The sequence below is a fragment of the Dermacentor andersoni genome, chromosome 2, assembly GCF_023375885.2.
Source record: "Dermacentor andersoni chromosome 2, qqDerAnde1_hic_scaffold, whole genome shotgun sequence".
NCBI classification, from domain to species: Eukaryota; Metazoa; Arthropoda; class Arachnida; order Ixodida; family Ixodidae; genus Dermacentor; species Dermacentor andersoni.
In genome coordinates, this window is record NC_092815.1 from 178,329,461 (window position 1) to 178,345,593 (window position 16,133).

The 16,133-nt window shown below is 47.8% G+C and overlaps 1 protein-coding gene across 1 annotated transcript in view; it reads left to right on the forward strand.

The window, feature by feature from the left end:
* The window catches only part of LOC126540862 (uncharacterized transporter YutK-like), a 33,340-nt gene extending 19,995 nt beyond the window's left edge, over positions 1–13,345 (forward strand). The window contains exons 5-12 of the mRNA XM_055076422.2: positions 3,482–3,706; positions 4,052–4,213; positions 4,877–5,002; positions 5,666–5,789; positions 6,280–6,283; positions 6,749–6,920; positions 8,775–9,114; positions 12,385–13,345. Of these exons, the coding sequence (XP_054932397.2) occupies positions 3,482–3,706; positions 4,052–4,213; positions 4,877–5,002; positions 5,666–5,789; positions 6,280–6,283; positions 6,749–6,920; positions 8,775–9,114; positions 12,385–12,449 (1,218 nt within the window). The 3' untranslated portion in view covers positions 12,450–13,345. The remainder of the gene's footprint in view (positions 1–3,481; positions 3,707–4,051; positions 4,214–4,876; positions 5,003–5,665; positions 5,790–6,279; positions 6,284–6,748; positions 6,921–8,774; positions 9,115–12,384) is intronic.
* The last annotated feature ends 2,788 nt before the right edge of the window (positions 13,346–16,133 follow it).

Here is a 16,133-nt window from a genome sequence, read left to right on the forward strand (position 1 = left end):
GGAGACACAATCTCTCCAATGCTATTCAGTGCGTGCTTGGAAGAAATATTCAAGCACTGGGAAGGCTTAGGAGCAAAGATCAACGGCGAATATATCAGCAACCTTCGATTTGCTGGTGACATTGTTCTATTAAGCAACACTAGGGACGAGTAACAACGAATGATTGAGGGCCTTAACAGAGAGTGAGTGCAGTTGAAGATTAATATGCAGAAGACAAAGATAATGATCAATAGCCAGCAAGGGAACAAGAGTTCAGGATCGCCAGTCAGCCTCTAGAGTCTGTGAAGGAGTACGTTTACCTAGGTCAATTAATCACAGGAACCCTGATCATGAAAAGGAAATTCATAGAAGAATAAAAATGGGTTGGATCGCCTACGGCAGACATTGTCGGCTCCTGACTGGAAGCTTACCGTTATCATTGAAAATTAACGTGAGCAATCAGTGCATTGTGCCGGGGCTGACATGGGGCAGAGACTTGGAGACCGACAAAGAAGCTTGAGAACAAGTTAAGGACCGCGCAAAGAGCGATGGAATGAAGAATGCTAGGCATAACGTTAAGAGACAGAAAGAGAGTGGTTTGGATCAGAAAGCAAACGGATATAGCCGATATTCTAATTGACATTAAGAGAAAAAATGGAGCTGGGCAGGTCATGTAATGCGCAGGTTAGATAACCGGTAGATCATTAGGGTAGCAGAATGGGTGCCAAGAGAAGGGAAGCGTAGTCGAGGATGGTAGAAGACTAGGTGGGGTGATTAAATTAAGTAGTTCGCAGGCGCTAGTTGGAGTCGGTTGGTCAGGACAAGGGTAATCGGAAATCGCCGGGAGAGGCCTTCGTCCTGCAGTGGACATAAAAGATGATGATGATGATGATGATGATGATGATGATGATGATGACGACGACGACGACGACGACGACGACGACGACGGAAATATTATGTGGACGACAGCAGCAGCAGTAGCATAAAACGTGGCTGAACTGACAGTAATACAAAGAATCGTACGCCAGGTCTGCAAGGTTTACTATGTTTGAGGAGCGCTAATTTGTTCCAAGAGCATAATGTTGCTCAGTTTAGCTGTGCATTATTTTATTCTGCCCTATATAATTTAACACCTGAGTGCGATGACGCAGTGAGCAATCTATGCTCCGTTTCATAGCGTGCAACGCTGCGGAGGCTAGCAAGACATCTTGCGCTAGCTGCGTTCTCACCCAAAAAATATTTCGCTGTTCTTACCAATAATTGCGCGGAATTGCTCTTTATTAAGGCTCAGTAATCAATGCAAAAGTTTACACCATTAAAATTCAAAAATTGTGTTATACGGCTGTTAATACATTGTTTAAGGTCATATTCCGTTGCGTTATTTTTCCTTCCCGGGTTTTTCATTCGCAGCTCCTCGCGGCGCCCCACGCCCAGGTTCGCACGAACGTGTGCGACCGCGAAACTGCACGACTGCGATAAGCGCCGAGTTGCACGTTTTGGTTTACCGAACTTCTCGCGTATAGCTTCCACGGCGTTATTAAGTGGAGCATAGCAGGTTTACCAGCAACCTTGATGGTACACGCTGCAAGGTACCCACAACCTTGGTTCACTATGTGCATACCTGCCGTCATTCCCCAATTTTCCGGATTTCGGCGACGAACGCGGCCTGGAACCGTCATCCCATGCGATGAAGAAACGTGACACAGCACTACCGCCGACTGCAGCATCTAAACCGGCAGACGCCACAAAGCTATCGCACGCATACGTCTCAAACAGTAGGTGAACAGTTCGACGATGGACGTACACCTCGACTCGGGTTTCGCGAGAGCAAGTATCCTAAAAAAAAAGACAAGGAGAACGTGTCAAAGAAATCAATTTGGCTTTAACGAAGAAATGACTCGCTTGACGGCGTATATTTGCTGCAGCGAGGATATTTGAGTACCGTTTGTTGTTTTGTTGCGCGATTGCGTATAGTGAACATAGCCGATGGCCAGCGCATCCGTGGCGTTATAGTAAAGATGACTATGCACCAATTCGTTATACTTGTGTTGTCCTGCGTTCAGCCGTGTCTGGCGATGATGCAGTTTCCGTGAAGGCTGAAGACTACGAAAGGCCTCGATAAGAGGCCTTTCTGCGGTAAATATGCCGTGCTAGCTTTAGATCCCACACGTTGCAGGAAATTCTAGCAGCAATTTAACAGAAATTTGCTTAGCAAAACAACATTCGTGTGTTCTTTCGCCATGAAATGTAACGGAAAAACGAATCCCTACTTATACTTCGGTATATTTTAGCCTATATATTTTTCTGACTGCGATGTATCTTATGAATGTGCCTATTATTCCACTTCCACTGGTGCGTGTTCGAGGCCTGTACCTCTGTCTCGTAGCACACCCTTTCGGCCTGCTTGATCTCTCGACTTTTTTGTTGTTGCAAAATAGATATTGATATCGAAACATCTGCACTGACGAGTCACTAGGACATTGCAATAACATTTTTTAGGCTTGTAGCGCAGCTCAGAACGAGCAAAAGGGAAGGTGGAACGGGTAATGAAAAGGAACGGAGAACAGAGTGGGCGCTAACTTCCAACTGATGGTTCATTTTGTGACAAAGAAGGCAACTTATACACTGAGCGAACCATGTGACATGAGGAGATAACACAAAACCAAGCAACCAAACCAAAGTAACCATGTGAAAAAACATATTCAGACAGCCTGTGGCCGTCTGAATTTTCTGGAAGTCTGGAAGTTAGCGCTCACTCTGTTCTCCGTTCCCTTTCATTACCCCTTCCACCTTCCTTTTTACTCCCTCTGAGCTGCGCTACAAGCCTAAAGATGTCATGACATACCAACTCGCCCAAACTGCCATGATTTTGACATTGCAATAACAGTTCTGTACACTTCAATTTAATGCAGCGCCGCAAGAAGCCGTGATCAGCTGAGTTACTTGCGACTGCGCCTATCTCAGCTTATGTACCATATCATTACTATTCCGTGATACCTCCCGGTATCAATACGCATACTTCAAGTTAAAACCTCCGAAAACGATTGTTTTTCAGTACAGGTCTCCAATCAAAAACCTTTGCAACCGTATGGCTGTTTGAGAAAACCATATGTCAGAAACAGCGAAGCTGTAAGAACGAGTTCTCACAATGAGTTATCACATTTGTAAGTGTATTCTAGGGGTGTGTTTTGTAAGTTCCCGAAATCAAGACTTTTAAAATGGCCCCGTTCACCAGATTCGGTGCAATTCCATTCCCTATATAGTCCATTATAAACACTCCACTATACCCGAGCTTACAACTTTCATCGTCTCGTGTTATATCCGACGCATGTCCACGTATGCCGTACCGACGTCTAGCTACGCGTTCCAATCGCTTCATAGGGCTGCGTTGCCGGTTGCACTTTGATTGACATTTGATAGCGACCACGGAGACCGTTGCTGTAAAGCCGACGGCTTCACGCCAATTCAACGGTGTTCTCGCTGCTGCTCGTGCTCGCCGCAGATCAAGTGGCGCCCCGTGCTGAGCGGCTTCCTGCTCCAGTTCGGGCTGGGCCTGCTCCTGGTGCGCTGGAAGGTCGGCCGAGGCGCCCTGCTCTGCTTCGCCGACAAGATGAACGCCGCCATCGCGTTCGCCGGCCACGGGGCGCGCTTCGTTTTCGGCTACCTGGCCACGGGACAGCTCGACGGGGACGGGCTGCCCCAGCAAAAGCCCGTGCTCGCACTCACGGTGCGCAATTTCATATAGACGCGCGTGGCACCTCAGCGAGCGCTGGGCTCACCGTGAGAAACGTTAACGAAAGGTATCGCAGAAATTCGGACAGTTGTCATGATGAGGAATAACCAGATCGTGTTGACAAGGCAGGGAGCCGGTGTTGAAGCGGTGCTGTATGTACGTAGAATAAGAGTACCCATAAGTTGCAAGTTATTATGGATGCATAAGTGCATAAACGCGCCCACCATGTGCGTGTGTGTGGGGGGGGGGGGGGGGGGCGGGGGGAGGCGTGCGTGCATGCTTCTGTTTTCGCCCTGAACCGATGGGATTCCACGACCGCGGTCGGCTTCTGGTACGCAGGTGCTGTCTGCCGTGGTGTTTTTCGGTCTGCTGGTGTCGTTGTTGTGCCACTGTGGTCTACTGCAGTGCCTCGCACTCAAGGTGGGGCGCCTCATGGCCGTCGTGATGGGCACCACCATTTGCGAGTCCTACTGCGCAACCAGCAACATGTTTCTAGGCGTGGTGCGGTTCAAGTATACTCATGCCTTCTCCGAGGGACCATACGCGTTGCTGCGTTTCTTGTAAACTTTCTTTTAAAAAAGGCCGTTGTAGTTACTACGTGCTGTCACAACGTCGACGACCTTGATATAACTGTGCTTGGTAACGGTAGAATTAGCAATATTTTTTTTTACCAACGAAGGTAATCACTCTTACTAATGGGTCTCGGCTACCAACTTCACACGCCGTCCGCCTCACTGGATACGATTTTTCTAGCCTATAACACCTTTATTAGACTCTCTCTAGAATATGCCGAAGTCCGATAAATGTATCGCATGCTAGAAGCATTGTGGCCAGGGGGGCTAACTGCATTTGGAATCGGTGGCTGAGAATAGAGAGTTATAGAATTTCTTTCTCTATGGCCATAGCTCAGCGAGCCAGCGGGCCAGCGTAGACGCCACTGCACATGTTGTACCGCGCATGCGCACTGGCGTTTACGCTGATCGGCTGGGCCCGCTGGTCCGCTATCTCGCTGAGCTATAACTCTCTAATATGTGTTTCGTAACGAGCCACCGGAGCTGTGTAGAGAGAAAAGTGAGCGTCTGTACAAACGTTGTCGCTGTCCGCGCATCGCAACACCCTGCCGAGATTGCAACGTTGGGGCATTCAATTGTCATTCGCACGCAGGCCGACTCCGTGCTCCTGATAAAACCGTGCCTGGCGCAGCTGACCAGGTCCGAGATGCACTGCATCATGACCTGCGGCTTCGCCACCATATCGGGAAGCCTGTTCGCCGTCTTCACGACCTTGGGCGTGAGTTGGCGCTCCTATAAACCGCGTGGCGTGTCGCAGGTTCAAGAACATTTAATAATCATTGTTTGTTCTTCGTATTTTTTTCTGGCATGCAGGGGAGGTCGTGTACCAAGAAAATGCTTGTACGGAATTGTACAAGTATTCTTGAGCATTTGACAGTTTTATCAGTTCTTAAGTGTAGCGTTCTGCATTTGAAAAAAATGTTTTAAGACCCAAACAAGAGACACGGCAAAAAAGGAAGGTCAGACAAAGGACAGGACAGGAAAGGACAAGAGGGTCAAGCATAGGACAGCGCCTGTCCTGTGTTTGACCTACTTTTTGTGCCGTGTATCTTGTCTGCGCCCTAAAGAACTTGTCAAATATGCACCAACTAGGCCCAAAGAAAGTTTTCGTGGATTTGGTTCGATAGTAAATGTGTCTGCAATCGCAAGTTTATAGTTTTGTCCGTGCATCCCCGCATCCGGGCGGCTCTCGTCTGACAATATAATCGATCCTCTAGCAGGTATATCAATCTAACCTGTACATTTAGTATCACTGCGATACTGTCCCTCTAATGTGGGATATTCATTCTGCCCATATGACCACGAGGAGCGTATAACAGAGTAGACGTGTTGATTGTCAGGGATAAATAATTCTTCACTACTAAGAACGTTGTCACTGCAGGTGAAGGCCGAGGACATGATTGCCGCCTCATTGATGTCGGCGCCGGCGGCGCTTGGATTCGCCAAGCTTTTCTATCCCGAGACGGAGGAGAGTTGCGCGGGCCTTGAGAAGTTCAGCGACCCCCGTAAAAGGTAATAATGGTCACACCTCAGGGGCCCACAGACGGGAGATGTCATCCCAGGAAGGATCTTTGCAAGTCGACAGTTGAAAAGTTATACTTCCGTAAAAGTCAGAAGACCTCATGGTATGGGTTGACCATGCTTCAGGAGCGATGAAGGAACGGAGCCCAGAGCAGCGTGCCTTTCGCAGTCATTTACTCCAGAAAGTAGACGAAGAAAAAGAAATAGTAATACGGCCCTCTCGTTTGCAGCACTTCCCTTTATGTTTCTACATAGGCACTAAGAAAGCAAAGTGTTTCCTCGATCTTATCCTACAACTTTTGCGTACGGGCTTTTTACTAACTTTGGCCTAACCGGGCCGTATAATATTGTCACATTGTAGTGACGGTGACGAACAGAGTAGCAAGAAAGTGTGTACTCCTAAACTAACTCTTTATTGGGCCAAGTTGTGTACAGAAAAACAGTCTACACTCAAAGCGCAACGATAGCGGCGAGTGCAGTGGGCCATCGCGCCATGGGCAGTCGTTTTCAGACCCTCCGACGAGAGGCGCCCTACAATGTATTGCATTATTTGCTCCCTCTTTATGTAATACCCCTCATGGGGCGCTTAAATAAATTTTAATGATTATGATGATGATCATTATTATGATGATGACGGGGATGCTTTCAAAACATCAGAACGCTTCGAAAGTTCTATTTGTTGCCCTTGAACGCTGCTTGAACAGTATGAACGGTAGGCTTCCTCAAACACTTGCAGTAATTGCAAATTGGAGAGGGAGAAAACTGTCAGCTACGCAATATTCCTAAGCAATATACGCAGAATGGGCCTAACAAGTTCACTTCGTGTTGATCTTGTTCAGTTCTTTCTTTATCTTTATTTTTCTTTTGTAACAAAGGCATCGTCTCATTGTCGTCGCAAATTTGATAATTCTCGCCGGTACCCTTGCGACCATTTGGGTGGCAGCCGTCCCGGCTGCACCCTGCTGGAGTCCGTGTCGCACGGCTTGTCAGCACAGCTCCGGGTGGCAGCTCACGTGGTGACCTCGCTGCTAGGATTCCTGTCCTTCATGGCGCTGGCCGACTCGCTGCTCGCCTCCCTGGGATCCCTCGTGGGATGGCAGTTCGTCACGCTCAACGTGAGACGTAGATCCCTCACTTCCTTCAGGCCTTCGTAATATATTAGAACCATCATTCTTAGGTTTCGCTGAGTGGCAGAATGGGCCGATTACGTCCGCATACGATAGAGCTTGAGGTGGCGCCCCAGTGCTGGCGACGATCAAGATCGCCTGAGCCCTGGTGAGGATGAAGTTTGGCAAGCACGCAGTGAAGGAAATCAAATATAGACAGTCTCCGGTTTCTCTGCCTTGTGTATCGCGTAGTTTTCACGTATACAAGTCAGCAGGCTGGATGGCACCCGATTGCACGTGGCGTCGGAAGTATCAACGACTTTGCACGTGAAGTGCCACACGCTCCTCGATCAGCATACCTTATGATAGCAAAAAAAGTCCGGAATCTCAGATGAAGAAAATAATCAGGGACCAAAGTGACTACTCCACACAACTGTTTCTCTCTTCCGAAGCTGCTCCTAACGTAGGACGTTTGGCTGAGCGCAAGCTGTATGGCTGCCCTCAGGCTCTAAAATTAGCTCAAAGTGGACAAGATATAATATTTGTTGGGACACTATAGTAACGCTTAAAAATACATTCCCGTGCTGCATGCAAATCTGATCAACTCGTGCATCACAAAAAACGAAGCCGTATGAGTGAGTTCTTGCTCCTACAAGTTCGTTCTGCTACTGCTCAATATCCACTCTAGACTTTGCAATTGTTCACTATATCCTGTGCAATTCCGTCGCTATAACAGAGTCTTTTCAAACAATTGACTACATCCGAGCTTAGTACTATAGTATACTCTCCCTTGCATAGGGGACACATTAGCACAACTTGCTCTCGGACTAGATGGTTATACGTCAAGCAATAACCTTAGCGTTAACACGACAGTGACAGTACAATAGCGTACGTCCTGTCACCTTTCTTGAGTCCATCGTGTTGATGCTACAGTTATTGATTTCCTGTACGCTGCGCCGGCTTTACTGCTCCGACTCCGCTTTGCACAGTGCGTCTTTGTCTCCTTGATACCACTACGCCGCCGCGAAGAAAACATTGTAAACACGCCACCCCCCCCCCCCCCCCTCAACGTGCTATGGCGCGACAATGCGACAACCTGAAGCCTGTTAAGAAACATCGGCAATCTTGAGCGTCTCCATAGACTTGACGCTGGTTTGAGATTCCGGCTTCCACTTCGATTGCGGAGCGGCCAGGAAGCACATCCATCGATTACGGCTCCGTGTGGCATACACTCACCGATACCTTCACAAGAATGGACGAGAATGGGACCCTAACTGTAACGTCTGTCACAGTCCTGAGACAATAGCTCGCATACTTTGCGTGTACGTGCCCTCCTTATGCCGCCGCAGCAAAGGATAAAGTCTACAGTGTTGACTGCTTGGACTCCTGCCCCTTTTCGCAAGAAAAGATTTTATAGGCGCGTGGAGAAGAATTGACCATGCCCAACGCACCATAATATCACTCTTGAACTTTTTATGTGAGATTGGCTTAGATGGTCTTCTCTAGGACTAGTGAGACGTGAAGACAGTGCGAAATGTGTTGGCGCGATAACGCGGTGTGTGGACAAAATTACTTCTGCGCGTATTGTGTTCAAAGCGCGCATCTGCGTATTGAACAACATGTATAAACTATTTCATTGTTCCATATTACAATCAGCTGCCGCCTACCTTTCCCTGTATCTTCCACTTCCCCTTGCCCTAGTGAGGAGTATCAGGTTAGAGGCACGCTCTCCAGGCCGACCTCTCCTCCTTTCTCTTCATTAAAATCTCCTCCTCCTCCCCTACGCAGCTTAGCCCGTGAAAGCTTGTCAAGAGCTAGTTCATTCCACTCTACAGTCGCTGTTCCATTGCGCGATAATCCCAGTGGCTGTTGGGTCGGCTGTTCGTGCCGCTGGCCCTGGCGATGGGCGTCGGGCTTCACGAGTGCTCGCGCGTCGCCTCCCTGCTGGGCCTGAAGGCCGCTCTCAACGAGGTCGTGGCCTACGGCAAGATGGGCGAGCTGGCACGGGGCGGCCTGCTGTCCCTGCGCTCGCAGCTGCTGTGCGCGCACGCTCTGTGCGGCTTCTCGAGTCTCGGCGCCCTGGGCGTCCAGCTGGGCGCCTACGCCGCGCTGGCGCCCGAGCGCCTCTCCGACTGCGCGCGCGTAGCCGGACGCGCCCTGGTCGCTGGCTCGCTGGCGTGCTTCATGACCGCCTGCACTGCCGGTGAGTAGGACAGGAGAAAGCCGGTGAGGAAAACAATTGCTCAAGTCTTGCTTCTTGGAGCGGCTCACTGGGACCCACGCATACCTTCTTGGATTATTTACCACGCCTGCCCAGTAACTTTGCAATGCATGGAAGGTTAGTAGTGCACCATGGCTGTACCGCGTTCTCGGACATTCGATACCTGATGCTGCTAGAGCACGGAGGATTATCACCGGGCACTGCTTCCGCACCGTGGCCGCTCCTTGCTTGCCCATGGCACGCCGTTACCTTGGCAGGCGATGAAAGTTGACGTGACCATGACCACCATCCGTAAACTTCGACCAATTCTATAAGCGTCCCCTTCGAAACGGGGCGACGAGAAATAGTCACCTAGTCTGCTTGAGCTAATAAGTATTATATACATGAATAGTATACATGGTTCTTTATTCCTTTCTTGATTCATTAAGACCTCTATCGCTACATTGTAGACTTGCCTGTGCCTGTAACGGCACCGCTTCTCCTCTCAGTTCCTTTTTTTTTTTTGTTTCACCGTCACTGCAAACGTATTTTGCACATCTCAACTGATGAACAGTTAATGCTTCCATCCGCTTTGAATACCAGCGCGGGCGTACCCTACGGCTCTTGCTGCGATGACCTTGACATTGCATTACGATACGCTCACTTGTTGCCGGACTTTTGCTGCCGCACACGCAGACCTCATTCTATTGCGAGTGGTTTTGTCCTCAGGCAGCCAGCTTTGGCCTCAAATAGCAAGGCACTGGCCTTTGCCTCATTGTACAGATTTTTACTCCTAATTTATTTATTCCAGCACTTACAAATCTTCGTGGCCTCCTTTTTTTTCTTCTTTTCTTTCTGTTATTGTTTGTTTGTTTCCATCCTTCGGATGCAGGTTACCGCCTCTGTTTCTCTATCTTTCTTTTTGGTGGCTCAGCATTGTCGATTTACGCTTTCGATTACTCTGCATTTGTTTGCCAAGTTCCTTGACATCTTCCTCCATTCCATGTGCACGATTTCGAGGCACATGTATCTGTGCACTTCAGCCACCTATTTATTTTATTCCAATTTCTTGAGTCTTTCTTCGGCACGAATTTTGCTCTGCGCGTCTGACTTCTAAGGGGTCCAGCATATGTTATCCTGCACTGTCTCATATCTGGTTTCACCGTGAACCCCCAATGCCAGTCGGCCAACCGACCTTTGGATAACTTGCAACCCCGGCGAGGTTTCTGATTTTAAGCACAGAGTGCCAAGCTCACAAAGTTAACCCTAGCACCAACTACTCGGAAAGTGGCGCCCTCTACGTAACCCCTGGTTTTGGCATCACTCGGCAGGCATCGAAAAAATGCAAAACTTGTGCTCAGACTCGAAGCCGTACATGAGTCTCAATCCGAGTTACCCTAAGTAATTGTGCGATAAGGCGTGAGTTTGCTTGAATTATTGTGTGCGAGGCCGGCATAAATGTAACTCTTAATCGGGCACAGTGAAGGTGAGTCAAAGTGCATGTGATTTGGAGTCAGGGTGAGCTTCAGTTCAGCAAAACTTGTCCGAATGAATTCACGTAAGTCTGAATCACATGTGGGGCCCTATAACGTAAAACTATCCCAATCTGTTTTTATTCCAATCTCCTGACGTCAAATTTACGTAACCGCTGACAGAAGCATAGGGCAATGACCCGCAGTGTTGTGCGAACAGCCCAATCAAACCCTCTCCTCGTTTATAGGAGGTCACTTGTATTCGCTTTCAAAACGAACAACATCGCCTACATTGAGCATTGTTTTTTTATCTAATTGGCTGACAAAAGGCGAGGAGCATGCTCAATTGGAAAGGAATTTGATGGGGCCGAGCCAGCACAGTGAAAATCGATAACCGAATGAGGAGAGTGGTGCCGGCGTCGGCGATTGGTCCGCTTCCCCTTACTAGACTGCGGTGGCTGGTCAAAAATTGCGGCTGCGTGCAACGGAAGGTTAAAAATACAGCTAATACGGATCCTCAGCAATGAAGCGTTCGCAGAGCGATGTCGTATACGTGCTCAAATGGCTTGATAGCGCTATGCTGCCAGGCAAAAAGCGTTATTATATATACGCAAATAAATCCATGCTCTCCGGCAGGTGCGAGTAGCCAGTGCCTGAGCGATCGACCGGCCATCATCTTCTGTTCCTCTCGGAACGCGGCAGTCTCCGGCTATTCAGAAAAAAATTCAGTTTTGTTCGACATGTTAATGCGTCTTTAACGCCTACACGTCGTTTTGATACGGCGAGTCTTCGCGGTCTTGTGACGTCGCGTGATAGACAGGTGAAGTGTGCGCACGCCAATAACATTTGACGAGTAACAGAGGGATAATGGCGAAAAGGCGTCGAACCAGAAATAATTTTTTTTCTTTTGTTCGGTCTATTCATGCATGATCAGGATGTACACGTCATATGAGGTGGGGAGCTATCGCGGTTTTCATGGCGTTGCGTGACAGACAGGCAAAGTGGGGATGGCCCAAAAATTCTTTTACCAATCGTCGAGGGCTGATTGCAGAATTGGAATAGAAAAGTTTGGAATAGCTTTACGTTATATAGCACCCGTTATATAGTCAGTCCACATGATCCTTCATGAACGTGTATCAAAGAATTGAGCTGAGACGTTGATCCTCTGTGTCTGATTGGCACGGTGATTCCGTGAATATAAGTAAGCTCACATGAGTATAAATAAATAGACCGAGTGATTTCGCCGGGGTCTGAATTCCTTATGCGTTTGAGCCCCGTATAGTGAGGCGTGTGAGGTTGTTGTGACGGAGACTGGGTGAATTTTGTTGTTTTTGCCAATCTGAGCTGTATAGCTCACTACGAGGGACATGCTGTGGATTACACTAGGCTGCATTTCGCCGGCAACAAACGTCGACCACCACAGCCGGCTATCGAACAGAGTATATAGCTTTACGTTATAGCGCCCCATGTTGGTGAACATCAAGGTGCAGTCTTGTTGGCTGTGTTAATTTAACATTTATGTCACCTGCCTCAGTGTTTGTCCTGCGTTTCAGCGCTGCCTTTCTTAAAATGTATTTCGCCTGTTGGCCAGCATGTTACACAGGGTGAATAGGCCCACGAAGTTAGCGTCACGAAATTTACCAAAAGAAACTAACGTTGATCAAATTTCGTAACGTGCAATAATCCACAATACTCTTCCGCATCATATTCTGCTCCATCTCCAAATAGCATTTCATTAACCACTTCGTTTCACATAGATTGAAGAGTGTGGGTTGGATCAGATTTTTCTTTTTCTACGCAGGAGCGCTCACGGACACTGCGGGCTACGATGTCCCAACGGCCTTCAATAGCTACGACTTTGTTTAGAAGGCAGCAATAAAAAAAGGGCAGGAGATATTTCTGCCACATTAAAGAAAATTACGTACCAAAGTTCATGCACACTTGTAATTTAGGGGAAAATTGCAAACGGCTGCTTTAAATGAGCGTGACACGCTACAAGGAGCCTCGACTGTGTCTTTACTCCGGCGTTTACTTCAAACATAGTTGACGTTCTGCCAGGGAAGATAATAAATATGCTGCTTGCTTTGGCCTTAAAAGCTTGATAGTTGTGTGGTACTTCGTCTGAGTTCTTGGGACAGCAAGCATAGGGCTATGTGCAAACCGTCTCTCGAGCACTATCCCCCTGAAAAGCCGCACGCCCCGCTGGGGCGGCTCCTTGGAACCAGCGGCTGTCGGACGGAGGGGATCGAACCACGCACTTCCCGCAGCCAAGCCGGACGCTGTACTCATGCGCGCACGCAGTCATGCGAGAACAGCATCTAGGTTTTGATGCAGCCTAACAACGTTAAAGATAAGACGAAGAGGAAGGAACCAATAAATGAAACGATTATTAAACGAGTTGGACGGCAACGCTAGATAAAAATGTTTGTTTTTTCGCTTTTCAGTCTAAATTTCGCCTCTCGCTTCTGTCCAGCGAGCGTTTTTCGCTGCTTATAGACCTCAGACTCTGCCCAGGCGGCGCTGCGGAAAAACCCGTCACCAGCGCCCCCATCGCAGCCTTGGCGCTAACTGGGTAGTGCAAGAAAAGCTGTCCGCAAGCGAAGGTGCATAGACCACAATGGACCCTTCTCTTTCGTTTGTGTTGAGGCACGGTTTCCTAAAAATCAAGGACCTGGAAAACTTCTTCCGCCTATCCACGCTTCGGAAAGGAAGCTCAGCAGGGCGAAGTACGTGTACAATATAAAATAAAGTCTCAAGTGTTATTTCGGCGTGCTGCAACTCGCAAGTACGGAGAGCATCAGGTTTGTCTATAGGCATATCAGCATAAAAATCTAAGGATTTCAAATTGGTTCATGTTGAATATGTCCTGAACACAAGACTTAAGTATCTCCTATATTTTTATGTATTTTATTGTAATGTATTTACAGAGAGTAAATCTTTTAATAGCCTTTTCCAGGGCAGCAGACAGAAAACGGTTTCCAAGGCAGCGAACAGCTCTCATAACGAAAGTAAGCTTCCTACAGTGCCTACGCGCTGCATCTTTCTTTCTCGCAGGAGCTACAGCATCGCTCAGTACCTTAATTTGAACTTTTCGCAGACGCTTCGAGCAACAAACGCGCACAAATAAATGTAAATAAACGCGACATTTTTTTTTTCTTTACACACATGCGTTACCTCGCAATTACTCATCCAGTGCTCCTATACAGCAACTTTATTGCTCACATTTGAAAAACGCAGTCGAGCAGGCTCAGTACATTGCGAAGCGTGCTTGTTGTATCGGCGCAGGACATGCAAAATACCGAAAGTAGAAATGTGCTCGCGATACGACGATGCTCTAGAACAGGATTTTGAATTCATAAACGAACCAAAATGTTTGGTTACGCTGACCTGCCAAATCTCCCCGTTCCACTTGTTGAGTCAAGCGGACGCGGACGTCTGTTAAAAGGTGGAGATATCGATGGTACATAAGCAGGATGGTTCGCAACGTTGTTTTTTTCTGTTACTAACGAAGTGGCGGCTGCAGATGCTTGAGTTTTCGCATGGTTACCACGGTCCTCCGTCAGGGCCACGCAACACAATTACAGAATAACAAAATTGTCGCACTTTCTCATGCGAGCCGCTGTGTTGTGGGGAATGCAAGTAATCCGATTAACCAACAGGTTGAACGGCCCGTATCCAGCGCTCTCGACTTTCCCCTTCATACGATCGCAATGGAAATCGGTAAAACTGAACGTTGTTATCCTGCCCTTCACGTTCATGGCGATTTACAACACAACAGTAGCGTTGATTGCGGCGTTTCTTCGTAGCGCGCGGAGCTATCGTGGTTGCCGTCGCTTCCGCCATCAGTTTGAAGAGTGAGCCAGCAAGCGCTTTATGGCACTTCGGCGGCGCGTCCGACTAGCGTAGAAATTCATAGCTCTCTGTCTGGGTGTTAAATGCGCAAAACACTCGCAATATGGACCAAAATCTAGTTAAATCGTTGTTTCGCAGTTGCTATCTGCATAGGCAACTTAGCAAGGGAGTCGGGCTTCGCACTACTCAATTACTGCCTCTTCGCAACGGCAGGTGGCGCTACGTGTCTTGCAAAACTCCAGAGTCTGACGTCCATGCACAACATGCGACAACCAGAAGTCTTCAATCATAAAACTGTGGACATGCTGGGGTACCTCTCATTTTCTTCTTGAGTGAGGAAGGAGGGGGGGGGGGGGGGTATTAACTGACGTGCCACCACTGAGCGACAAGATGAAACGAGTCACCGCTCCACCTTTAGTAAAAACTTGGTTGCAATGACTAAAACTGAACCAAGCGTTTAGCTTGAAAGAACATTTCTTTCGGTTTCGCTTAGAGCGCGTGTCGAGGTATTAGTTTGCTGTACTTTTCACAAGAAGTGTTGCGACACAGCATCGCATTGCCAAAAGGCGCTTCATTACTCTATCACGTCGCACCGCAATTAAACTTAATGTAACTGGTGGCTCGTCAAGTTGGTTTGTACTAGTCACAATAACAAGGTCGGTGCAAGTTATGAACGCTAAAGCAGCCATTAGCAAACTGCGCCGCTGCCACAACCAGTCTTGCTCGGCAGAGCTCCAGACTGAAACTATACTGCCAAGTATCGTGCGTGGCTTTGCCCATGCATGAGTGCGCATCAGTGCAAATAAAGCGATTCTCGTAATTTGAGACCGCCTAGCAGTGTTTCGAATGCGCTGCAGATATTCCGCTTAGCTTCTTTTTCGCTTCAGAAATAAATTTGGAGCAGTTTCTTCCGCTGCATGCCTTGTATATCACCTTTGAATTCGAATTTCGACAACAGATACATGTAAGGAACAATTGTGGATTAGCGGCGCATGGGAAGGCAATAAGACGTGGCTTGGAGCAGTTTACCTATGGACAGGTAGTGATAGAGCGGAGATCAAAATAAAGAAGCGATTGATTGCATCATAAGCGATAGTAATGAGTGCAAGAGATCGGGCCAGGTGTTATTAGTAGAAGATATGAATGCGTACATAAAGGATTCAGACAGATACACTGATTGCAACGGTTTTCTAGTGCTTGATCTGTGCGGCGAACAGAACCTTATAATAGTTAACAGGGAGAATAAGTGTCACGGAGAGCTAGGTAACGTGGCAATCCGGAAATAGGCAATCATGTATCGATTACGCCTTAGTCTCAGAAGCGGTCTACGAACGACTAGACGAAAGGATGATAGATGAACATAGAAAAAATAGCCTGGGTAGCGTTCATAAACGCTTAACCTTCAAATATGGGTAAGATACTGACGCAAAACACGGACCAATAGCATCAGAATTTCTAAAAGTGAGTGAAAAGCAAATAACAGAGATTGAAAAAAAATATGAAGAAAATGGAGGCGTTTGCTGCAACAGCCTTTGAATGTAAGGAACTGGAAGGCATTATGCAGCAGGAGATAAGACAGACACGGCCAAACAAATGTTGGATTGGAAAGAGAAAGCCACGTAAGTGGTGGAGCAAGGAAATTAAAGCATGCTATAGAAGAGCGCAATTAGGCATCCAGAGATCATCGAGAAGCTAAAG